Source organism: Eutrigla gurnardus (genome assembly GCF_963514095.1).
Source record: "Eutrigla gurnardus genome assembly, chromosome: 10".
NCBI lineage: Eukaryota > Metazoa > Chordata > Actinopteri > Perciformes > Triglidae > Eutrigla > Eutrigla gurnardus.
In genome coordinates this window covers 21106914-21133830 of record NC_139924.1, presented here as the reverse complement: position 1 = coordinate 21133830, position 26917 = coordinate 21106914, and the positions used below count along the sequence as shown (strand labels likewise).

The 26917-nt window shown below is 42.0% G+C and overlaps 1 protein-coding gene and 1 long non-coding RNA gene across 2 annotated transcripts in view; one reads left to right on the top strand and one right to left on the bottom strand.

Moving 5' to 3' along the window:
- The window catches only part of LOC311020200 (calsyntenin-2-like), a 218046-nt gene that overhangs the window by 14363 nt on the left and 176766 nt on the right, over window positions 1-26917 (bottom strand). Inside the window, exons 9-11 of the mRNA XM_084020120.1 lie at window positions 9482-9644; window positions 3923-4089; window positions 2483-2631 (exon numbers count right to left, since the gene is read on the bottom strand). Of these exons, the coding sequence (XP_083876246.1) occupies window positions 2483-2631; window positions 3923-4089; window positions 9482-9644 (479 nt within the window). The remainder of the gene's footprint in view (window positions 1-2482; window positions 2632-3922; window positions 4090-9481; window positions 9645-26917) is intronic.
- LOC311020225 lies at window positions 24229-26668 on the top strand. The gene is made up of 3 exons (XR_014597886.1): window positions 24229-24303; window positions 26358-26470; window positions 26556-26668. It is a non-coding gene; the product is annotated as an uncharacterized lncRNA (long non-coding RNA).

Sequence of the window (26917 nt, the reverse complement as noted above, 5' to 3'; positions counted from 1 at the left end):
GCTGTGTGTTGTACTGTTGCACCTCTAATGAGTTTACCCTGTTAATCACACATTTGACTTCTGAATTCTGATTAATTCTGGAGCACAACGGGCCAGAATTAATCAACGGGCCAGAAATGCCATGTATACAACTACGTGTGAATGCTTCTCACAATATCAAATCATTTTCTAGTCATGCAGCTATTGCCTCTTCACTGCTAATACGCAGCAATTGCATTTTCTTCAAAAGCATCATTCATCATTCATTATCAACATCCCAGATAAATATTTACAGCCAAGGAAAGCAACAGGTATTTGTCAGGTATTTTTTACTTGAAATGCAGAACAAACACAGGTTATTAACGATGGCTGAGTTCCATTTAATAACCCTATTAGCGGCAGCATGCGCAGTAGCTGAAACCTGGATCTAGTTCACATTATGCAGACATAATGAATGATATTAATTACAACGTCCTGCAGAGACATGTCAAGACATCTGACAAATGTTTATTTGCTGTATCGGCCGCTGTATTCTTTAACAGGTATATATAATTAACATGACATTGAAATATGTCAGTAGGCTTTATATCTTTTAGTTATTTTGTTGGAGAAGTTCATGAACAGTGAGGAAGATCTAAGATGCTAATTACAGGCTGCCTTGAAATAACTCCCTCGTTCACTCATTTACTTTCTCCTATATCTCAGTACTTTACTCTATGGTGGGCAGTATGTTGAGAGTTCAGAGACATTACAATCAAACAAAAGTGTTTTATTATTTGCAAAAAGTAGTGTCTTTTTACATTCTATAACCATATTTTCATATGGAGCATACAGTTCACACCATGTATTAATAGTGGAGTGGTTATTACAGCTTGCATGGGTTTATTCCCTCCAGCAAAGCATACAGTATACCATATACCATTGCAGCAGGTAGAGCATCTGGCGTAACACCTATGTTGAATCAGATATGCGGATTGTAGAATCTGATTTTCATAACAGAGCAGTCAGCACCCTGGTAGACTAGATAGAAAAAGATGATTCTAACAGGAACAAGTGAAAGAAAAAGTATTTGTGGGTGTATATCTATTCTGGAAGGATATTCTAATGAAATGGAATAAGTTTGTCCCCCCCCCCCAAAAAAAACAGGGCTCCTCAGGGGCTGTTGTTAAGATTAACGCTGTTTGCTTAATTATTGTCTTGATGCCTGCAACAGTTGCTTTTACTAGGTGTCAACAAGAAACACGTTTAATTGCATGGGCAGGAAATATTTAATCACCGGGCATTTGTGAGGAGAGGTACCGTCGGTAGCAGCGAGGGGAGTTTTATTCCGTGTTATGGCAGGAGGCCATGTTTCAGGCTCTCAGCATAACTAACTTAGTTGAGGAGAATTTCTTTTTCCACTGGTGTCTCCTCTGGATGCGAGTATTAAATAAACTGGAAGCTAAGATTCACCTCATCAATGAGTCTCTACACATGTTTTTGAATGGATACCCTCTCACACATTTGCCACACGTATCCGCAAGTCATGTTTCGTGCTGTTTCCACCCGTTGTAGAAACACACACACACGCGCACACACACACACACACACACACACACACACACACACACACACACACACACACACACACACACACACACACACACAAAACACTCAGCTATGGCCACGAGCAGACCAGTCAGCAGTCCGCAAGAAAAACTTCATTTAAACAACATTTAGAAATGACGCAAGCTTAGCCATCATTAGCATAATGTATTCCTTGATAATCGGCGTGCCTCTAGCTGAGATGACTCTGCTTCACACACACACACACACACACACACACACACACACACACTGCTGTGCTAGTTCTCGTCCCGTGGCCGTGCATCGAACCCAACAGGAGGGCGGAGAGTGAACTCCCAGGGCTGCACTGCAGGGGTCTACATATATTTAAAACAATCATGAATTTTAATGGTTACCCACGAGGGAGGTTGTTTTACCCGCCAGCCCCCCCCCTCTCTCCCTCTCTCTTCCACACTGTTTTCCCCTCCCTTTTTCTATCTCTCTTTCGCTCATTCCTCTGGCAAAATCCAGGCGTAATTATTAATACACGACATGAAAATGTAAAAACTGGCCCCGGTGGCGACAGCGAACAGAAAATGGTGTATTAAAGGGAAAAGAAATGTGACAGAAGAGGAAAAGAGATACAGCAAGCGAGAGAGAGAGAGAGAGAGAGAGAGAGAGAGAGAGAGAGAGAGAGAGAGAGAGAGAGAGAGGTTGGGATCAATGCATGGAAAAGGGAATTATGCATCAGTCAGACTGTGATATCTACTGTGTTTTCTTAACACTTAACAGAAGTGTCGAGGTGGCTTAGCACTCGTCACATCTGGGAGAGGAAATGCAGAGAACCCGAGACAATGTGAGAGGATTAACAGGAAACAAGTGTAGATAGAAAGTTTGAGTTTAAAATAGCAACAAGAAGGAAGGAGGGAAAACAAAAGAAAAGAGGTGTAGTACGTACTGGACGGCGGTGGAGATGTGCAGACGTCTGATGCCTGATGTGGGAAACTGACGGGAGTTGATGTAGGATACTTTCCTCACGGCGGCGTTCATGTTTTCCAAGTCCTCTCCCTCCATCACCAAGATAGACTGGGCTGGGTTAAAGTGGAACTGTGGAGAGAGAAAACACATGTCAGAAGACCTGAGCCTTTATAGCTGCATTCAATCAGTTCCAATTAAGATGCTTTGTCTGACTCGCCTGTCATAATTGACTCTTGCACAGGAGAAGATTAACCTGCAGTTCTAGTCATCAATCACAAAGACACCAAGGGAGGTAAACATGTCACAATTAACGTATTTTAGCTGGTTGGTTAAAAGGTTCAAAGCATGAATGTATAAATGGTGTAAAACCTGTAGAAAACACGTGGAAGGCCCTTTAAGTCAAGAGGTGAGAAAACACTAAAGGAAAGTAAGTTTGACAGTGGAGTGTGTTCCCCTGCACGGATTGACGGTAGGGATTTGGGGCCCTTGTTTCATTTAAAGAGGGTTTAGTGGTCTCCTGAGTGATCCGCACTGTGGAGGGCTCGGTCTCCCATTTCCTAAAACTGGCTCTCAAGCAGCAGGGTGACAGTTCTTCGGCACTCCATGAGGCTCTCCATGCACTCTCTCCCCTGTCATTTTCTCCTTCACACCGTCCCCTGTCATGCTGTCTATTCTCATCTTCTGTCCTCTGTCACTATACTTGATGTCGATCCACCCCCCCCCACCCCCAACCCCCGGTTCTTTCCTTCTGTCCCTGTTATTTTCCTGTGATTGTGCTGTGCCAGCCCTGCACCTGCTTGGCTAAATGCTGTCCTTAAGCCTCCTGTGGACTTATGGTGAGCCAGACGAGTGTTCCGCTAAGAAGAAAATGAAATCGCTCTCAAAAAGATAAAGTACACTGGCCCCAGAGAGGCCCTCTCCTCATCCCACCTTGTCTTCTCAAAAAGGCTGGCGCCGATCTCTTTGTGGATCACAGCACAGGGAGCTCGATGGAAAGAGCAGCAGGAGCGAGGGAAGAGAAGAAGAGTGAATCGAGGAAGAGAAAAAAATACTCAAAGGGGCTGACGATGGGTGGGTAGAGGGGGGCCGGGCCTTGAGTCTACACAAACCCCTATCCATCTTGTCTGCCCTCTATCTTCCACAGTGCAGGGAGATGGATTAGCTGAGCTGGTGAAAGTGTTGTGGGGGTGTGGGGGGTGTCTGAGGGGTGGCAAAGAAGCCAACCGGTGATTTAGCTGTGGTGATGTTTTTTTGTGTCATCTGGAATCACAACGTGCGTTTATTGTGTGTGTGTGTGTGTGTGTGTGTGTGTGTGTGCACGCACCAGAGGAGGATGTATGTTGAATGTACATTCAGTAAAGTCGGGACGGTTGTACCACATGATATATGCAAAATTCTGAAAAAAAAGCATGAACAATACCTTTATACTTTTATCCAGGCTCTCGAGGGAGTTGATGTCCAGTCCCTCTTTGCAGGCCTGCAGACAGGAAATGACTTTCTGACTCTCGATCTTCCCGGGTCGGATAGTCAGTCCAGATAGGCTGCCCCGGAAGTATTGAGTGAACCGTGGCTTGGTCACCTCGCCACCTACACACAAACATACAAACAACGTTCATAAAACAGTTCAGAAAATGCCTTTCGGGAATGGAAATTGTTTCAGGTCTATTGGTCTATACCCTGGTGATTTCATACCAGCGACTGTACAATAATGAATCAGAAGACCTAGCAGAAATAAGTGCTTCTCTACATTCTTTAAAAACATAACATGGGTCACACAATCCTCATGTGGATATTAATAAGTGGGTTTGGTTTTATCCACAGTATCACCACAGTGTCATGTTTGGCTTATACAAGTCCCTTTCACGCTCCAAGATAATCAAACTAAGCGTGCCCTTATCCACTCTCTAATTATGAGCCATGATGACCAAATCATGGCCATAATTGGCCTTATGAAGCATGCTCAGTTTCTCCATTCGCTGATTAAGCAGCAGGGTGCTCCTGTAAGAGTGCAAGTGTTGCTCGCAGCAACGATTCAACATATTTAGAGTATGTTTTCTGAGCTCCGTAAAGGCCAACACCAGCGAAGAGAAGTCTCCAAACCACTCATTAGCTAAAAGGTGACTCGGTACGAAAACTTCACTTATTCCCTCACTTTCTCTTCCCTTTTCTCCAACTCAGTAATCCTCCCAAAGCACTGACGTTAAAGAACAGCATCATATAACACTCCAAAAGCAATCATACACATTGTTTTTGTGACTGCTTTTTGGTATGCACGTTAGCTAGAGCTCAACCCATCAGTCTGTCTCTCTATCAATGTATCGATCTAGACTCTCGGTGCACTTCTGATTGATTCTTGCAGTCAAGGAGGGAACGATGGTTTTATATTCTTTTCTCAACTTGTTTTGCAGCATCGGGAAGGTGTGTACATGTGGAGCTTTCCCCCCCCTACATGTATTTATGAGTGTGGTATTTCTTTACTTTACTTTACTGTTTCTTGGCAGACGCCTTTGTCTGAGGCGATGTACAAACAAGTTTGATACCACAATGAAGACGGACATCACCATCACCATAAAAACATCACAATCATCACTAATAATCATTCAAATAAATAGCCTAGGCAACATGCAAACAGGTTTGGTACCACAGAATGAAGGCAGACCTCACCATAACCATAAAATATAGCAATCATCACTTATAAACATAGTAAAAAAAGGATCTCATATACAAGACAGTAAAAATCTGTGCAAGCAACGTTATATCTGAGTACAAACATACAGTTAGAGCAGAAGCAGAGCAAATCCCAGTGCAAATGGGGGCTATTTTTTCAGGGAAAATGCTATGAATTCTGAATGGGAAATGAGGCTCTCAAATTGAAAAGGACACACTCTTGAATGTAGATAGGAAAGAAAAAAAAAAAGATCTAAAAGCCACAGTCTGATTGCCAGTTGCTGTGTGTTCAATCACTGAGTTTGTGCATGTGTGTCCGTTATCTCTGCATTAAAGAAGAGACCCTCCTGGCTACTGTAGCCTACTTCTGAGTTATTGTACGTTCCAGTTCACGATTGGGAAGTGGTCCCAATGAACTGGGATTGAAGATTATAGTGGAACTGGAAAGCAGCTCCCATGTTAACTCACCGTCTAACCCTACAGCCAGCTGACGATGGTTCACCCATTACCTCCTGTCCACACGCTTCTCGACCTTTCCACATGGTTTGAGTATGACCCCCCGTTTAAAAAAATGTAACAGCAGGTCCTGGGTGCTGATTGTGCATTGAGTGACTTCCCAGACGCATGCCGTTGCTGGATCAGATACATATAGCGTTTGAACCAGGGAATCCAGTTGGTGACTGAAGAAATACTATGTAATCTTCTACAGTAACTGAAATAGGGGAATCCTCATTTCAAAACCCCATTGGCTGCACTTCATCAGACGGTCCAAAGCTAGACCCAGGTAACCCTAACTCCCTGTGGATGATGCAGACACATGCTGCCCTAATGGATGTGTCCAGGATCTGAAAAGTACCGCCTGTGCAGGTGGAGACACATCTGACCACTACTGGAAACACTTTATCATGTGTTATTTTCCTGGTGTGAAAGTGAAAGACATTCAAGTCAGAGCCATTGCTGTGATTGCTAAACTACAGGTAGATCGTACACAGTCAGTTGGATAGCGCTCTCTTGTTGCCTCTCCAGCGGAGTCCTATTGCGTCCTGATTGTAAAATCTACCCAGACCATTTGAACCAACTGTCTGTTCATCTACCTGTCTGTCTTCCCAGATGAGCGACTGACAAATCATTTTTTTACCGGACAGATGGAAGATAGGAGTAAAGTTAAGGTGCTACCTTCAGCAGTGCCATAACTGCACCAAGAGTAAGCATATCAATGGCTACAGGTTACAGATTACGTTTAAAAAAGCACTGTTCATGTTTATTCTGCCTTCCTTCCATCCCTCCATCACCTGCAACCACTCAAATATACAAATTTTAATTGGTCGGCTAGAAATGAGGAGCCTAATTCTGTCTTTGCATGTTTACAAGCAAGGACCAAAGTTAAAAGTGCCGTGAATTCACTTGAATGTTGGTGATCCAGCTCTTGGTTTCGGTTCAGTAAAAACAACCCACGGCTGCTTTGCATATTTAAAGCCAACATGTAAGTGCTTGCTGATCCCCTGCCAGGTACCAGGGGAGCAGAGTCTTCCTTATAACAAGAAGATCACATTTGCATTTACTTACTTTATGCTTGACTTGCTCCCCCCCCTCAACTCAGGTGCTATCCCCCTCCAACACACCCTCTCTTTAGATGTCCACCTATCCGCTAGGGCCCTCCCTGACAGATGTTATCAATTTAGGCCGTGGCCAGAGAAACCATTAAGGGTCCCAGGCAGAGGAAAGGGGATTAGTGAGAGGCTGCGGAGCGGGAATGATATGGGTGATAAAACCGCTGATCATTCCACTTTCGGGAGAGGCTGCTTTTTTACGTGGCGTCAGCTCTATTTGCCGACTCTGTGCAGCGCTCCTTGCTCAATAGATCTTCAGTCTGCCTTTTCCGCAGCTGTATTTGCGTCATTGCCAAGAGAGCAACAGATAAGTGTACCTGGTCTCTGCGTCTTTGTGCCTGCATTTAGCCATTATGATGTATACACACAGCTATATTCATGGTTTGATCTGCGCATGTGACTAATAGTCAATTGCCCATGGTCGCCTGCTGAGATGAGGGAATCCAGCGGCGTGTGATTACACAGTCGAGGGTAAAAGAAGAATAAGCCGAGATGAGGGCGTTGCTCTCTGCTGCCTGACTGTTTCACACTTCTGACCATGAACACACTCCGCCAGGTCAAAGCATAAATATAGGCCGACTGTGCGGAAAACTGCGTAGCCAGCATTTACCCTGAAAGGTGAAGGAAGAAGGACGGGCTGGGTCAACCTTTCTATTAGAGATTAAGAGAGAATGACAATGGATAAAAGCACATTTTACAGCTGGAGAATTCACCGCTTTGGTGCTGCAAGAAGTCCCAGTATCTCACGCCTTTTAATTACTCCACGTAGTGTTAACAATGTTATTCCAAGGGTGTTAAATACTGACACGATGTCAGCGTCTCATACCAACACATAGGACAGCTTGGAGTGTCTATTTGTGTTGCAAAGTGTTGCGTTTTATTTTGAAGTTATGATAATGATGTTTGTTACATGCTTTTCTCACACTTATGTTACGTTGTTTTACTTACTCATTTGAAAAGGTGCAGATTGAAAACACACCTCTCTCACCTGTAGATTTATTTAGCAATCTAGACTGTTTTGGTGTGAGTTGTGTGGTTTTGGAGATACCTACCTTCTCTTGAATATGACGGGATTATGGCACGAGGCTTGTAAAAAAATACATGTTTGAAAAACAATGTCTCTTTCCAAAAATTATGACCTGGCTACTCAAGATAATCCACAGATCATATATCATGTCATTTTAGTCCGTAGTGAACATTTAACTCACCTCCTTGTTTGCCTAATTGACGTTTCCTTTTTTTTTGCAGAATTTTGCTGAACATTTGCTTGATATTTGAATGTAAATATGACTATTGTCACTATCAATACCTCTAAACCAACAGCTTCTATATGTTAAGTAAGACTACACTCATTTTAAACTCAAGAATCCAACTTCGTAATGATATTCAATATCTTTAAATGTCATTACGTTTGAGATTTGTTTTTTAATCAGGGTTTAAATAGCTTCTGAGGAAGTATTTATTCCAGATCATCTTTCGACGCTAACACTGCCCTACTAATAAAAACTGATTCATGTGTGCTCACCGCCCCTAATGGCAGGTTTCATTTTCCAGGCTGAAACCAGAGAAGAATGTTCTCTTTGTATGAATATCTGAAATATGGTGATTCTAAATTATACTCATTGACTGTGGTCAGGAAATAATGCTTTTCCATCACACGATACTGACTGACCAGTTAAATGTTACCAACCGTGAAATGATATCATGCTATTTCATTAACTATGACAAAAAATATCACTGTTGTCTGCAGCCATAGTGTTTGTGAACTGACAAATCTTTTAATTTAATCTGCCATCCGCTCGCATGCTATCAATCTAATATCATCTGCCTTTTATCCGCGATGCCGTTCAGCAATGCAACAGAAAAGCAAAGATGAAGCCACTATACTGCATCTCTGCAAATATAGAATTTCTTCTTCCAGGAGCCACTTAGACAACATATGAGCTCATCTTTGCAATGTGTTTGCAATCAACACGTCGGACACTTTTAGCTCGGTGCATTGAAAAGGAAATCTGTTGTAACTAATGGCAAAACGTTCAGATTCCAGCATCCCCTCTACAACTCTTAACTGAGGCTTAGCCCACGACTAGAAAAGCAGGAATAGTCTCTGAACTCTCTTTTCCATTCAAGGCACTATTAATCCTCCTAAAAGCTGGTATTCGGTGAAAGAACCGGGGAGGGTAGGAGGAGGAAGAGGAGGAGGAGGTGGAGGAGGGTTTCACCACCGGGGAAGAAAGCGACACAAGATGACCCACTCCTGCTCCCTGCACAGAAAAGAAATCTTGACTCTTTATCTGAGGCTAAGCATCATTGCGCAGTCTATTCGGCCGATCAAATCAACGGTAAGATCCGCTGTGTGAAAAAGTGCCCTTTCTTTCTGCCCTTGTGCAATTAGTGGCAGCTATCAGTTTAGGGGGGACTTTTATTGTACGCCTTCATTCACACGGGTTCAATCGTTTGTCAAAGGCACACTAAGTGCTCCTCTTAATTGCTCATTCAAGGCCAAAGAACATGTTCAACACTCAATGAGTCCCTGAGTAATAACATTATTCATACTCTTGAACTTACCATATTCAATCAGCAGATTACCAAAATAGCCTTCTCTTTTATATTCCAACTTTTGTTACAGTTGCAGGCTTATCATCGTTTCATCGTCACCGCCTCTCCTTCGGCGTCATCGACGCTGAGTTTTGCCCACTCACCTTGCCAGCAGGCGCCGACCGTGAGCTGCACGTCGATCTGCGAGGGGTGGATGGGCCAGTCGTCAGTCACCAGGTAGGGGTCGTAGGTCACCCCATCCACATAGAGCGTCACCACCGGGAACTCCACGTTGATGACGTAGTAATGCCACTCCTTGTCACAGATCTGTCAGAGAGAGAGAGGGTGACCGTGTCATCATTGGATTATGTGGTTCTTAACTCAGAAAGTCATCCATATCCTAAATAATCATGTAAATGTTATGTACACTTAGAATAAAACCAGCTAGCTTTGCCCATACAGATTCATCTACCAACACCTCCAATATTTGAGTTGTTTGGTCATGGTGTCACGGCACCAAAAAAAAAGAAAAAAAAAGAAGGCATAGAACCTTGCTCAAACAACTATGACAGACAGGGATCACGCCACACACTAAAATATTTGATATTCTCTATATATAAAAATATTAAAGTACCACAACATTTCATTATTCAGAGTTTTGGCTAATTAAACTGTAACCTGCATGTGCCTCCATGTAGTATTACTAAGGTGGATGTTCACAGCGTTTCCACAACAGACAGCCTGTTCAGAATACTTATTAATAATTGAACTTACTTGAATTAATATAACCCTCAACTTAACTCTCTGGCTGGATTTTGACCTCGAACCCAGCCTTCTGATTGCTCTTTAATGGAACCACCAGACATCACACACTGTCCTTCACCTCTCGTGTGACCAGAAGTGCAGCATTACTAAGATGGAGAGACACTGCCCTGCCCAACCACGCTCAGTAGCTGAGGGACATTGTATCCCTCAACCTTGAGAAGATTCGCTACTAGGTTTGAATTTCAAAAGATTGAAGATTGATGAAATACTTTCAAAACCTTCACTCAAACTCTAGACTTACTTCGCTTTCTGTTAGTTTTGGGTGAGTCAATATAAACTGTATGTATCAATTTTTAAACTCCCCTTCATTTATTTAATATTCGTTTACTAACTTTTCCTATCTCTGATTCCTATGTACAAAACCAGACTTCCAGCGAGTGTTTCTCCTGGGATGACATGTTAATGTTCCAGCTTGTAGACGAGGCTTATATATATTTTGTTGACTTATTCAAAAATCAATAGCAACCTAAAAGAAAATAGTGTAATGTTGACAACACACCAAGAACATTTAGCCCCCGTCCTTTCATTAAGAATGCATTGTGGGAACCCTGCTTCATTAAAAAATGCTTTGACCTTGGTGCTCCTCAGGTAATGGGAAGATCCCTCACAGTTTGTCAAAACACACAATGTTGGTGCCAATCTACTGATGCTATTCTAAAACAAACACTATGTGAAGCAGACACGTATTCTTCACGGAGGGTGATGTAACTGGCCTACTAACACGAGAGTGATGATGTGTGTGGGGTGTGTCTGCATTATTATCTGATGCAGCACCATCTACTGTATGTCCGCAAAACACATGGTCTGTCTTCAGCCAAATGACAATGATCATTTTCTCATCCATTTCCCCCCTGGGCATGGCCCCTTCATTCTTAGCTCTGTTATGTCTTCAGCAGACGAACGATGATAGCGGTTTCTATTATTTCAACTTTTACTGTTACCCAGATCATGCAAATTGAAATCAATGCCAACGATGGGAATCTATGGTAAAACATGTGGTCTCAGTTTGGAGCAGTAAACAGCTGCAGTAATACAACAGCAGTACTTTTCCATTCATTCTTGGCTTGTGAAGGTGTGAAGCAGAATAGTCTCCCCTGTGCCCCTGAACCGTTTAGATTCTCCGGGAAAACAAAGCTCGGCCATGCCACTCTTCAGCATGCTTTAGCCTTTTCCCTGCCTTGCTGTGCATTTTAATTGATTGCACAAGCCCCTCTGGTCTGTTTGTTTGACTCTGAGTATATCTGTCTCTCCTTCCATCTATATCTGCTTTACCTCAGCAGTGCCGTATATTTCACCTCTTCCCTCCGATATAACCTGGTGTAACCTTTGAGCACTCAGCCTCGGGTAACCTCCCTCTCTAATGAAAAGCGCTCCCCAGCCGGTTTATTAACACCGTGCAAGCGCGGCAGATGGGAGCTCTAATCAATCCGGTTCATTTTCGCTGCTATTGAGGTGCTAGATACAACATCTGGCCTTTTGGTGATCGTTTCGCACAGCTGCTGAACACATATGCAGCGTGTCGATGTGCTGAGTCGGTGCTAAGAATCGACGTGGGGATAATCTGATCCTGGATCTGATGGTGCTGTGGATGTGATTGATGGTGATGAGATTGACACTGATTGGCTCGATAGGATGTCAGGACATGCATAAAATGCCCACAAGGGAGCTCCTGCAATCCCTATTGCTTTTTGTGTACATGTTGTTTTGGTGTCCAGGAACTGTTGCAATGCACTCTTGCTCTTAACCCTTGTATGGTCTTCACTTTTGAGACCCTCTGGTATCCCTCGGGTCAAATTGACCCGGGACATATTTGGGGTATTAAAAACAATTCTGATACAAAATTTTACTTCATAAACCATTAATATATATTGTCTTTATCTCAATTTCAAACAATAGAGATGACATATATGTTTAACAATTGCAATCAGTCTCTACTAGAACGCAATTAACAATGGAAGTGTGATCGTTTTTTGGAAAATAAGTCATAATTGATGTTAAAAAAATCCACGATACTCAAGACTTGGGTGCCATGAATCATGCTTGTCTTGGAAAAAATGAAGTGAGACAATGTTTTCATTACAGAATACTCTGAATTGATGTCTAAATTATCCTCACATTCAGAGACATCTTCCTCCTCCACATCACTGTGGGCCCGACTCTCTCAAAATATGAGCTCTAAAGCCCTCTGACAGCTAAATCTGTTGGTCATACTGAGGGTGGAATATTCTGTACTGTGATGTAGAGGTATTTATCTCTTTTGTCCCACCACCTTGATGTGCAGGCATATAGTGCGAAAAAATATTTGATGTTTAGAACGTTATGGAATAACGGTTTTCAGATGACAGATTACACATGACAGGGTAAATAGTGTAGGAAAGTGATAATGTAACATTGTGTGTGTGTGTGTGTGTGTGTGTGTGTGTTTGTGTCTGTGTGTGTCTGCGTGTGTCTCTCTCTGTGTGTGTGTTTGTGTCTGTGTGTGTCTGCGTGTGTCTCTCTCTGTGTGTGTGTTTGTGTCTGTGTATGTGTGTGTGTGGGTATGTTTCTATGTGTCTGTGTTTGCGGGTCAAATTGACCCAAAGACCATATGAAGGATGTAAATGTGTGGGGTATAGTATGTGTGCTAAATTATAAATGAGTTTCATCTAGAAAAAATGTTTACTTGTACCATTTTTCTTCTTTTAAAACTTGAAACAGGTAAATTTGACCCGAATACTAATACTAAGACTACTAATACTACTATGGGTTAATCTTGTAAAAATGCAATGCGTACGATGTAGCCACATGAAAGAAATAGGAGGCAGCATTTTACCTCCATATAGGGTTCATAAAGTCTAAATGTACAGTCAAATGGTATAAAAAGACCCCAACAAATAACTTAAAGCACGGCAAGAATACCATTCAACAAACCAGTTGAAATAACACCGCAGTCTTATAATCATCACATGCAGACACTGGAATCATGTCACATTCTTATGAAAAATGTCATTTTTTTCAATGATTTAAACAAACATTCTGTTCTCAAGTCTGTTGCATTATCTGGATCTTCTTTTTTTTAATGTAGTATCTCACACACACACACACACTAATCCCTCTGACATTTACACATGCAGTCTGTCCCCTCCCGAGCTCTAGTGCTTCTTCCATGTTTTTTTTGCTGTTCAGTATTTCAAAGAGCGCTAGGGCCCGTTTGGGATCTGAGTTCCTAGTGGTTGACTTCCTCATGCGGGCTTCAAAGGGGAAATGGCATGGTGTTCTTGCCTGAGAGGAGGCTGCTTCTGCTGGGCTGGGATGTCACTTGGAGATCTCTCAGGGAGCAGTAGGAGGGAGAGAATTGTAGCCAAACATGTAAAGATTTTCAAAGAGCTTGTGACTAAAGCCCTGTTCGCATGGGAATAGTAATACATGGGGACCTCACGTGACTTTGAAATTACCCCCCGGCCTGTGTTTCATGCGGGGGATTAGTGTGGGATAAGCAACGTCTATATTTTACTTGCATTTGCCGAAATTCCCCCCAGATATGATTGAAAAAATCAAGGCCTGCGTAACATCCGTTTCCTGTCTGCTGCTTTCCTTGGTTTTCAGTGACGAGAGGCGACCACACACAGAGATTCGAGCTCGCTGTATATGGGTCTCCATGTTGTGAAGCGAGACGAGCCTCCTGAATTTGCACCCAAAATGCTGTCAAAACATTTATAATCAAGGGCTTAAGACTTGCACACCAGTATTCTTACAGTTAAGCTGTTGGTGTCTCATATCTGGTGTGAATTTGGGAAATATTTTGCCTTGACATACAGTTTAAGCCGTTGACACAGTTAGTGTGGCAATGAGATATTAATTTAATAGGGACTTATGTTTTGGGTTTCAACTAGAACATGTTTACATGCTTTAATATTCAAAAAGCACTTTTCTCTCTTTTAACCACCTTCTGAAAAAGCAACCCTCCTGAGGAGACCTGGCCTGTATTACACAGACTTAAATTTTAAACTTGTTAATGTAGTCAGCAGAATGAATTTACTATCACCAACCGGTATCTTGACATGTTTTGCCCTACTGACTCCTTTTTACAGAGACCTGAAAATCATGGAATTTATTTATCTTGTTCGCACGACATAAAATGGTTGTGTGAACAAGCTTCGGATCATGTGTGAACAAGATAATACGTTGTGCATGTTATTTCCTTGTGCTCGCACATTTTTATCTTTGGCCCAGCTGATAAAAGAAACTCCATAATCTTTCAGGACTTCGGGGGGTCTGTATTATCTTGTGCGCAAGATATTAGACCAATCTTGTGCATAAATGATACGGATCTTGTGTGAACAATATATATATATATATATTTTACGAAATCAGGATTTAAATTCAAACCATCATTGTGATGTTCCTCCATTATTTAAACAAACTCCACCAACTCCAAGGTTAACCTTTAGACCACAATGAAGTGAAATGCAGTTGATGGAGGTGGCAGGAAAAAGTTTGGCATCTTGTCAGAAAATCATGATTGGAGTTTGAGAGAACAGGTGCACTGCTATGCATGAGAAGATGCCAGCTGGACAGAGCAGTGTGTGTGTGTGTGTGTGTGTAGGTGAACCAGTGAACCAGTGTCCATTATAAAACCTCCGTTCACCGCGCCCCCATCTGAAACCGGTACAAAGCCATCGTGCACACAAGCGTGCGTTTGAGCGAGAGAAAAGAGCAAGACAGCGATTTCTCAAAGACACACCACTTGGAACAGCACCTACCCACAAACGAGCATGCATACATGAATGCACAGACATCAATCCGGCACCATTAAGTGTCAACTTCAAAAACTTCAAAGCTCTGAAGTTAAAGTTCAGATCTGGCTCGCCTTGTTTATGAAAGCAAAGCAAAAAGTTTTCCTATTCCCCCATCCCTCCACTTTCCCATGTCTCTGCCTGATGCAAATTGACAGACGGGAAGGAACGAATGAAATAAATAACCACACAAACAAAGGAGAGGGAGGACGTGAAACAACCAGAGGACAAAGGAAAAGAAAGCGATAGAGAGAGGGAGAGGGAGGGAGAGGTAGAGAACGGAAACATCCCACATCAAAGACCCTCCATCATCTCTTGGGGCACTCGATGGCGAGAAGAAAACAAAATTGCTATCTGCCTCCCTCCATCTCACTCTCTTTTTCCTCTCTGCAGTTTATTTGGTCTCTTTTCTTCTCCTCCCGTCTCTCTATTAGAACTTGTCTGTGGGAGTCGTTGCCTCAAGTCCTTTGGAGTTGAAAGTCTTTAAGAGATCTGTCACCCAATCCAACCTTCTCACTTCAAACAAGAGACGGAGGAGCGAAATAGGAAAGGTGGAAGAATGAGCGGAGAGGAGGTGATCCGAGATCGGAAGGTGGCGGGGCAGGGGGAGGATGGCGAGGGAGGGTGGAGATGAAAGGAAGGGGGGGGGGGGGGGGGATTGAGACGGTGGAGGGAAATAAAGAATAGAAGACTCAGAGAAGAAAGTAGAGCCCCGTGGAGCCACGAGCAAGGATGTAGATTGTTAGTGTTCACTGATATCACAAGACGGGGAAAGCATGAGAGCACATGGCCCAACTTTGTCCTGTTGCTATGTATATACTAATAAGAACATCATGAAGGTCATTTGGGAACCAGTTTTTAATTTTTTAATCTATATCCAGGTTAAGGAGAACCTTTTTTTTTTATGAAATTAGCTTTTAGATTGTACCCAATGGCAGTAGATTGTGGAGAGAAAGACATTGTGGTGTTCCCGTAAGCACAAAGTTATTCTTAGCGTGTGTGGCTCGAGGAGAGGGAGGGGAAGATGGAAGAACGAGGAAGTGAAAGAGGTGGAGGGAGATAAAGAGGGAGGAGGGCCTATATGGCCTGCTGGAGTAAGGATCCACAACAGAGATTGATGAGCACTGGAAACAAGGTGACTTTAAGGATGGGGTGGGGAGGAGGAGGAGCCAGGGAAGGAATGAAAAAGTTACTCCAGAGGCAAAGTGAAAGGGGGATTGGACTGTGTGGGGGGGATTGGATGGAAGGCTAGCAAAAGAACCTGGAAATGATCACATAATGACAAGTGAGAGGGAGAGGGGCATCAATGTAACTACACATGTCACACAATTTAGGTCAATTCGATGACTCTAGTGTCACGATTGTTTGTTTGTTTGTTTGTTTGGTGCATCGGTGCCATTCCTGTGTGAAAGAAATAGACCTAAAGTAAAAAAATGCACAGATGAAGACAAGTACATAACAACTTTTAAGCATATATATATGTTGCTCAGTGGTTAGCTGTCCTGGTTGGAGTTGTGTGTCTTAAGTTTTCTCAAGGTGTTCTACTTTCATTGCGCCCTGAAAGATATGACTAATAGGTGGTCGAGAGACTTTTGCCGGTGTCCTTGACCAAAGGCTCTAGCCTTGAAGGAGATGCAAATCACTCTGAGATGATCAATGCTTTGGTTTATAAAAAGATGTATTCTAAAAATGACGTGCCATCCTGAGCTGCACACTTCCAATTTGAATCAGTGTTTAATTAATCACAGTGTTGGTGAAAAACGAGGCAAAGGCGAAAAGGTTTAAGCTTTTAACACTTCAAATGTGATAATTGATCATTAGTTAGACTCTAAACTGCTCCCTTAGACAATAGTTTTATGTTTTGTTACTTACTCACTTTCTTGCAAAATGACATGAGAAGATCAACACCACTCTTATATTTCCCAGTTGAATGATAGTAGTCAGCAGCCACTTAGCTTAGCAAAGCATATAGAGAAGAAATGAGAACTAACAACTGGCTTTGTTCAAAGTAATAGCACCTCATTAGCTCACTTAATAACAGGTTATATCTTTATTTGACTTGAACCTCATGCTGACAAAAATACTCTACCAAATCACTGCTAAAATGCTTAGAAATTAGCAGCCTGGTCTCTTAAAAATGTACATTTTAATTGAATTTAAAATTACATATTTGTGGGAAATGTATGGTAACTGGTAAAGATTTTAACTTCACTTGCCTTCCTCTGCTCTGCTTTACGTGTGTGTGTGTGTGTGTGTGTGCACGCGCACGTCATATCAGTTACATAGCAATAGCTAGTTTGCTAACTAGCACTAGCCAACATAGTAAGGCTGTCAGCAGTGACTGCAGTGTGAATGAGGCGTTGTAAACAGGATAAAACACAAAACAAAAATAAAGTAAAGTGCCTTATATTGAGGTGTTTTGTCTCATGTAGCGTCAACAGACATTATTGTTCACTTCCTAAAATTGTTGTCTTAACAGCTCAATGAATGTCAGCATCATTAAAGCTGAGGCTCTCAGCCAGTTACAATTGCCTCAGAATTACTTAGCCTCCACATTCATTAACAAAAGTGCTGTTTGCTAACACATAATTGCCATAAATCATCGTCAGCTCTGCATCAACACGGAAGCCATTATCATGTCAATTGTTGTAAGCATCCAAAATTGGCTGTCTGAAAGGCTATAATTACAAACATAGAAGAAACAATTATAAGAGAGTGATAGTGAAGTAACTGTGGACGTGTGTGTCTGTATATATATATATATATATATATATATATATATATATATATATCACACAGGATATACGGTGTTCATGTCTATGTGTGTATGTGAGGAGAAGGTGACTATGAATTACCGGCTGGCAAAAGTGACTAATTAGAGTAGCAATTACCCAGCCGCTCCCGGCAGAGACTGGGAGTCAACAGCCAAATGACCTCTCTACAAGCTCATAATGAGCCACACGCAGGCATGCACACACACACACACACACACACACACACACACGTACATGCGCTCATGAACACACACACACACGGTAATATGCAAAAGGGTTTTTAGGCTGCATGGCCATTTTACTGAGACTGATTGACGTTCATGCGTCAGGGTTTGTATAGAGCAACAGAATGTAATGTGACACATTTAGGGGGCGTCCTAGTGGTTCAGTGGTCCAAGGTGCATCAGTAGGATGTAATGTCCTGGGTTTCAACCCAATATTGTGCTCACGCTCATTTTTTACAAGCGAACAAAGAGTCGGTTGGTGGGATCTCCTCTCATCAGCATCAAATGTAATTTTGGTGCCAGACATGAAGTGACACAGTACTTATCTGCCCTCATTTATCTTTACTGGTGATCACAGAGAGCTCACAGAAACAGGTGATTAGGACCCCCTATGTGTCACTACATAAACTCAGATATAAGATCTATGCTAGGTCACTTACAGTCAAGATAGCAGTAACAAAAAAATGGGTTCTATTCATCTCGTATTGCGCCTTACTTAAGTGGAATGAACAACGCCATCACGCCTTATGTAAATCATTATATTCCTGCCCTTTGCCATATTTTGAGCATCAACGAATATTCTGGCAGCCAGGTCTGTCCTCTGAATACACTACGTGGTGTAAGCATTCCTGACATTTCAGTAGCTTAAGAAGAAAAGCTTGGCTTTACCTTCCAATCTTTATATTTTATGCAAGAGCACATTACACACATAATGCTCAGTGGAAGTTCTGTGATTCAAACCCATCAGTTTTCACATTCAAATCATTTTTTTGTCCTTCATAAGGTTTTTTTTGTGATTACCAGTGAAGATTACTCTTCAACAATGTCTGTAAATCAACAAAATAAACATTGTTTTAAATATCTGGGACAACCTGTCCAAACCTTTGTCCCGAAAAATGAAGATTCCCATAAAACTGAACCGAACACAAAGACATGACACACGATGCCATCCAATGCAAATAAACATCCAAAAACCAGCTTAGAAGTCACAGAAAGAAGACCATCATTATGACACAAACAGTGGCCTGAGGATCATCATGCATTGTAGGTTCTATTTAGTATAAAAGTAAACCAGTGATAGTTGTCCCTACCCATTCGTACATTACAAACAGGAAGCTACACCAGCCCATTTAAACACAGGTTATGCAAATACTTAATTACTACAAATGCTGGAGGTGCTGATTTTTCAGACAACAGCTAATTATCTATCAGAAGCGCTCCTGATTACTTTGCATGTTTCCTGTATTTCAGAACAAACCAAGAACAGGGGAGGGAACAGAGAAAACAAATGCGCCAAGCAGGTCAGAAGGAAAAAATGAGTAGACAGAGAATGTTTGAAACCCAGCAGGACAACATTTGAAGCCATAAAATCTAATCGAAAACGAAAGACATTAAACATGCACTTACTGCAGAACGGCTTCATGTTTGGTGTAAATTAATTGGGGCGCTACAATATCTCCCCCCCGTATCGTTAAACATGTTATCTGCTGTTGTTCTGCTGCTTTTCAACTAAACATAACCCACTAGTTTCTAGAGTGTCATTGTTTTGATTTGATCTTTATTTTCTAAGTACAATAATTACATGACATGAAATACATCATACAATTATTAAAAATACAAAAAAATAAACCAATAAAATCTTTCAACTTTGAGGAGGGCCAGGAGGAAGATGCTTCTCATGTCCTGCCCCTTCATTACATTATCACATATAATTTAAATTTTCATATAGTTCCTATATCTGTGTGGAATAGTCATTATCCAAATTTTGAATATGAGCTATATATCCAACATTAAATAGTGTGTCATTGTTTTACGGTGTCACAAAAAGAGAAAATCTAATGCTGCTCAAATTTAAAATTGATTTCTGCCAAAACCAGGTTTGTGTGCAGGACTGATTTGCTGATATGAGAAGTGGTGAATGGCAAACATGTTTAACCACGAACATAACCAGATCAGTCTGTCAGCATGTATACAGTCCTTTCCCTAAAAGCACCCTTTTTTCTTATTGCTAGTTTACGAAAATGTTGGCCCCGATAGGACTTTTTTAATCCAAGGGTCCCGTGTTTTACTTTAGGTCCGTTAGCAAACAGACCATATTCTCTTACAGAAACTTGAATTACCTCATTCACCCCAGCTGATCCCCAGCAGAAAACTCAGCTGAGCATGGCGTGTCTGCAGCTGCACCACAGAATCTAGCTGTGCCGACATTGAGCTGAGAATTACCAACGTCTGGATCGGTATCCAGTGTTTGAGCACCGATGGGGATGTATTTGGACAGGTATTTTGGATTTGAATTGACTGCGACGGAGTGATTTCTCATATCAGCAGTGCATAATATAAAACCGAACTATAAACGGCCAATTAATTTAACGGTTGTCTGTCCTTACAGGATCACCCTCTCTATTTCATCACCTTCTCTTTCTACTTTCAAGTCTGGTACGATAAAAATGCAAACTGCTGCAACACTTAAGCTTGTTGCTACAATACTTTAATCCCAATCAGACAGAATCCCTCTGATCTGAGTGTCCTAACCATTAGTTTGGAGTAAGGCCAGAGAGGAGTGCAATAACTTCCAACACTGGCACTGGTGTCTCCGCTGTGTGTACAGTGTGTTCCAGGGTTTAAGCAGGATTTGTAAGAAACGAGAGCTGCGGCCTTGAATGTTAAGAGTCTCAAGGATGTATTCAAATAATCCCACTTTTTAGACAGGACAAAACAATGGAGCCACGGGGTTAATGATGGCCATGAAAGCTTTTATGAATTCATACGAACTAACTGATTTTTAACTCATCTTCCCAAACGGGGATAGCTTTGTGATCTTCTGAATGGTCCTGTTCATAACTCATGCATTTCCTGCATGTAAATATAATTTTAAAGAGAAAGTAAGCAGGTCAGAACAACTTAGCTTCACTGGCTGGAGAAAAGTGCCACGTTGACATTTAGTGTTGGTGGTGATATTGGCATATTTTTAAGTAGTGTTTTCTTTACATGTGGACCATGTTTGCACAAATCTCTGCTCTTAATTATACAAGCTCATAAATGGAGAATTATTATTTTCTGTGTTTATTAAAATTGTTATTATTACTATAATTCCCTCAATTATGTTATTATAATTATTACAATAACTGATAATTTGATCATCTTCATTGGATTTTGTAGTTATTGTCACCACTTTTTCCCTTCTCAGGTTATTATTAGTATTATCATTATTATTAGTAGTAGTATGATTATAGTCTCACTTGTGTATTCTCAATGCCTTGTCTCTCACAATGTTGGTCTTTTTATGTCTCAACTTGTCCTGTATCGCATCACTTAACATTAAAAACATTTAAAAATAAAAACCCCAAAACAAATGGAGAATTACTCAATGCGCTTGTTATATTCTAAAGAAATGTTTCTATTGTCAGGTGATTTAGGTAAATTCACAGTGTTTTGTTTGGAAATGCAGGCTAGGAAATAAGTGCTGATGATGGTAAGGCCTACATTCTTTAATTCATGCAGGCACGACGCTGGATTTGTTTGTTGTATGTGCCGGGAAGACGGAGTAACTCAGTCACTCCTGGAGCCTCTTGGTGAGTGCTATTTATATTCATATGCTACAATACAGCAGTAGATATCACAGTTGGGGGGGGGGGGGGAGACCACAAGGGAAGGAGAGGAGTCGGGTAACAGAGAGAGAGAGTGAATGATAGTGAAACAACAGCAGCCTGAGAGCCAGCGAGTAAAGTAAAAAAGAAAAACATTTTCCCACAGGTAAACTGTCAGTACAGACCAAGCAGTGGGGAAAGTTGCCACGTACCTTTAACAAAGCAGTGGAAGGAGACATACTGGTGAGGGGGGAGCAGGGGACATGGTGCCATCTCGCCTACTGCCACACTCCATCCATCACACGCCTCCCCGTGATTACCTGAAGCCTGACAATGCACACGGCGCCGATACTCCTACGCCAAATTTACCAGCCCTCTACCAGGCCCACTTATTCCTCTGGCTCTCTGTCGCTATCTCTCCATCAATTCATCTCTCTTCCTCACCCTTTTCTCCTACCACACTTAAGGTCAGGGTGGGATGTGCGCCATAAATCTTCACGGCGGATTCTGACAGCCACCCTCAATCCAGGGAGTGCTTCAGCCAGTAGGAGGGAAGGGCTGCACTGCACGTAAACTTTCTCTCTTAAAAACTATTTGGGTAGGCAGAAAAGTCTGGGTGGAGAGCCTGGGAGGGTTGTGTAGCCGGAAAGTAAGACAAATGGTTTAGGGGGGGAAAGAAAGAAAGTGAAAGGGAAGAAAGGGCGACGGGTTAAAAGGATAGATTTGCTGGAAGAAGAGGGGATTCAGCGAACCTATTTGTTCCAGATTAATATGACAAATGGCACAGAGCAGCAGTTTTTACCGTGCTGTTATTTTCTGTTATTTGGCTTTTGTTCTGCCTTTTAACAGAAAGTGAAATCAAAGGTCTTCTGTTTTTCAGAAACGTACACACACACAGACCTGCACAGATGCTGTGGGGAACAAAATGCGTGACTGTATGTTGTACAAATGGGTCTACTTTCCCCATAATACACACACACAAAGACCCACATACTGAGGGATATAGGGACTAATATGATTTCATATACATGTCCTTACACACATACTCAGAGACACAATTTCCACACTCTTGGACTTGTCACAAATGTCTTAAAACATGACTTAAACGACTCTCGACATGACTTTTTATGAATAACTTGAGTCTATTTTTTTGGGCGGTGATCAGAAATGACTTGACTTTGACTAAACACCTTCGCTAGATACACACAGAGAAATATCCAACAAACATGTACAGTACATTAAAGCCTATGCAGTCTCACACACAGACACACACACACACACACACACACACACACACACACACACAGAGACACACACACACCTGTGAGTCAGGGTAATAAAAGCCATTGCTCCTCCGCCCTGTCATTAAGTGGCCTCTCCAGCACGATTTCTGCCTATCTAAGACCTACAGTGCTTCCCACTCTCATAAAGGCGAGGTAATATTATCCAGGGATGGTGGGATGGGAAGGAAATAAAAGTGATGGAAAACTGCATGGAACAGGGTTTTGGAAAGTGCGTTTGTAATAAAGGCTGATTTCATTTGTGAAGCAGACTGTGATAGCGCAGGTTGAGACACCTCAGCAGAATATGATGAAAGATAATGTCTGTGATGAGTGAGTGATAGCAACCCGAGAGGATTGCAACAACGGAGCAGCGCCTGCTCTGATTACACTTGTAAACCAAATTATGTTGCATATTACTTTGGCTACCCACACCCGGGTGGCTGCATCAATCTCATATCTGTCTATCATTCTGCATCACAAAATCCAGAGAGATTGTGCTTGAGTGAAGTAGGACTGATTTTATTCCATTGTTTATTGTTCATTGTCTCGGTTTCTCCCACCAATGTTTTATACAGGCATGTGTTTGGTCCAGTGGGAAGCCATTTCTGACATGTCTCTCCTGTATCCTCTGTCTCCATCTTTATTCTCTCCAATTTTCCTCGCGGGGTGGTTCTCTCTTTCACCTTCCCTTTTCTATCTCTTTCCTCTTTCTTTTTCTTCCTCTGTCTCTACCCTTTCATCTTTCTGTGGTTATTGATTCCTGCTGTCAATAAGATCCTCCACCAGAATACAAACAAGTCCATTTGCACAACTGCCAATCAATCAAAAATCTCGGGATTACTCCGCTGTTTGCAATAAATCCACTGTTTTAATGGTAACATGCGCTGGGTCAGCACCACGCAGTTGATGGACACACAGAAGAATTATATGCCCCGCTTGTGCAATTTTACAGGTAGCGTGGCATGGATGGATTGTGTACCAAGGCCAATGTTAGTCTCCCCAGCAGTCTCAAGGCTCAGCTTGACAGCTGAATAAAGCTGGGAGATGCTGGCCTTGAGCTGTGTAAACAGTGAGATCTTAGTCCTGACCCAGAGCTCGATGATGCCTCTGGACTCACAACATAAAAAAAAAACATCTGTAGGAGCTTAATACTTCAAACAGGCATGTGGTCATGTGGCCTAGAGACTTATGTAGACAGACAGGACAGAAAAAATAGGGTGAAACTGGGTAAAACTGTGAGAGGCTAAAGTCTGCTTGCACTTCAAATAGACAGTCAGGAAGCCCCTCCAAAATGTGTGTGTGTGTGTGTGTGTGTGTGTGTGTGTGTGTGTGTGTGTGTGTGTGTGTGCGTGCGCCCATCATGCTCTTTGGAGCCAGTTGGTACAGCAAGGCTCTAAATTTAGCGGACTCTTTAGTCGGAGTCATCTATCATTCAACATGGCACCTCCCATGAGGAGAGAAATGCTGTGTGTGTGTGTGTGTGTGTGTGTGTGTGCTTTAAGGACGGACACAGATAAGGTAAGAAACAGAAAGCCTCCTGCACTCTCATTGATTAATGCTGAATAACGACTACAGGATTTGTAAGAAATACAAAGAAATATAGAAATCTGAAATATATTTGTCAGCTGTAAAGCTCATAGATGGAGGAAGGAATGAACAGAACACTTTGTTTATTAAGTAGGGCATCACAAGACTATCCTTCCAAGAAGAATGACGGCATTAGTTCAGCAAATTACCCATGACAACAGATTTTCTTGACCTCTAGATGTCGTAGTAATTATGACATTATTGGAGGAACGAGGTAACATTGTTATAGAGTGACTAGTCTAGATAACAGGAAGTGAAGGCTCAGGATCGACACCTGGGGGAAGGAAGTCAGACTTTACTCCTCCCCTTCCACTTTCTGTGTCTTTGTTCTCAAACTCCCTTCGAATCGGGAAACAACAACAGCAACCTCAGAGCGAGCAACTCTGGCAGCGGCATTCACCAGTGACGTTGATTTGACCGACGTACAAACCCGTTCCACTTCACATGAGCTTCGCTGATATTGGTTTAGTAATTTTTTTTGCAAGAGCTACAAAGAGCTAGCAAAATAAACCACGACTGTCTGAATCCAAAAAGATGGTATGAGAGTCTACAGTTGTCTTTTTTGGGGTCGTAGCCTTCTGGCATAATTGAGCAGTGGTGGAAAGGTCAACTTCAACTGTTTGCTCTAATTAATTCTGCTTTTAACATTATTTCTAAACCAAACCGAAAACTAAAATCCAAACCTTTCCCGAACCTAACCAATTTTTTTCCTAAACCTCACCGAACCAACAACCAGCATTTTCATATCAAGAAATATTTGTTTTTCAATCGTGGTTAGTAACGGTTTTGAAAGACATGACATGCTTGGTGTTTAAGTAAAAGGAGGATGCAGAAAACAGACACTTGAAAAAAGAATTACTGACATACTGATTATTGATTTGCTTACTTTTCTGCTGCTGCCGTCATTTTAAAGCACCGAAAGCTAAATTACTAAAATGAATAATAATAATGCTTGTTATTTCACTGGGGATAGGTAAATTGGTGACTCTAAATTGCCCGTAGGTGTGAATGTGAGCGTGAATGGTTGTCTGTCTCTACATGTTGGCCCAGTGATAGACTGGCGTCCTGTCCAGGTGTACCTTGCCTTCGCCCAATGACAGCTGGGATTGGCTCCAGTCCCCCCGCGACCCTGAATACAGGATAAGCGGTAGACAATGGATGGATGGATGGATGTTATTTCACTAACCTGACTGATGTTCTGTTCATTTGGTGCAAAACAGGAAGACAGTGGCCTGTGTAAATATGTTGGTGATGGTTTGCAATGGTTTGACCTCATAGCAGGTCTGGACCTGAGAGACAGACCGCGTGTGTGAATGCTGGTTGCCTTTACTCCCATATTTATTTTGCCCAATTCATAATAAAAAAAACAGATCATTTCATAAACTCATCAGGAAGTGAAGTCCCTAAACATCTTGAAATTTACAAACAAGGAATTTCTGATGACAGCAGTAAACAGCAGCACATCGGCAATTTGAAAATGCCAGATGCTCGGCATTCAAATTGTGCTCTGGAGATGATTGTTTTGACAATAAGCCTGGACCATTTAGCAGACAACTCTGGGGGAAGATCATGCCAAATGGTTGAGAGAAAAAAAAGGCGCCGCTCCCCATCTTTTATCGTCACGATTGAGAATACATTCAGCCATTGTTGATGAGCACAATGGATGTGAGTTTCCACTTTGAGATACTCTTGCTAGCGTCTACGCCCACATGCGAAGACGGGAAAGGGAGCATGAAGACAATAGTGCTTGAATTGGTATCATGAACGCAAGTTTACTTCAACTACAAGTTTGTGTTCTTCCTGTGTTGGTTGGTGACGGTGCATTTCCTTAATTTTAAAGCTGCACCAGTCAACAGTTTTTTATATGAACAATTTGTCAAATGACTATGTGTGATGTGAAAGGTATTGTTCGTATGCGATGAACCCCGAAGGTCAGTTTCACCCAACTCTGCAGTTGCCCTCAGCTCAATGTTGGCGTTTTACAGCCCTCAACTGTACTGTTTTGGTTCGGTCTCATTACTCTCAGCCACAACTGGAAGCTGGTGTCGGCTAGAGAAAAACTACAGAGCAGGAAACAGCCGACACAGTTAGGGACTAAGTGAGTGAGTATGAGACAACCATTTATGTAAACAGTTACATGTATATAGCTGTCTCACTTGCTTTACCTTCCCTGACTCCATTAGGGGGAGACATATATTTCCTACTGCTGTCCACTTATAAAATCAGAGAAAGTACCCACCACCCTCAACAAGTGTGATTGCCTTTACTGAAAAAAATAAAGTGTTTTCCATTGGTAAGCCAGAGGTAATGATGTAACTTCCCTATTCAATTTAGACTCATGGTGGAAACATCATTTCCATCTCAATTATCCACGTTTTTTCCGTGGGTTTTCGAAGGCTCGAGGTGACTTATCATTGGATTTCTCCTCTCAACCGAAGCCACCCCACCCTATCAGATGTGGACACAATGCAGCCTTCGTGGACCTGCATAGCTGGAAATGTGAGACATAACCTAAAAGATGTTTATTAATTTATCATGCAAATTA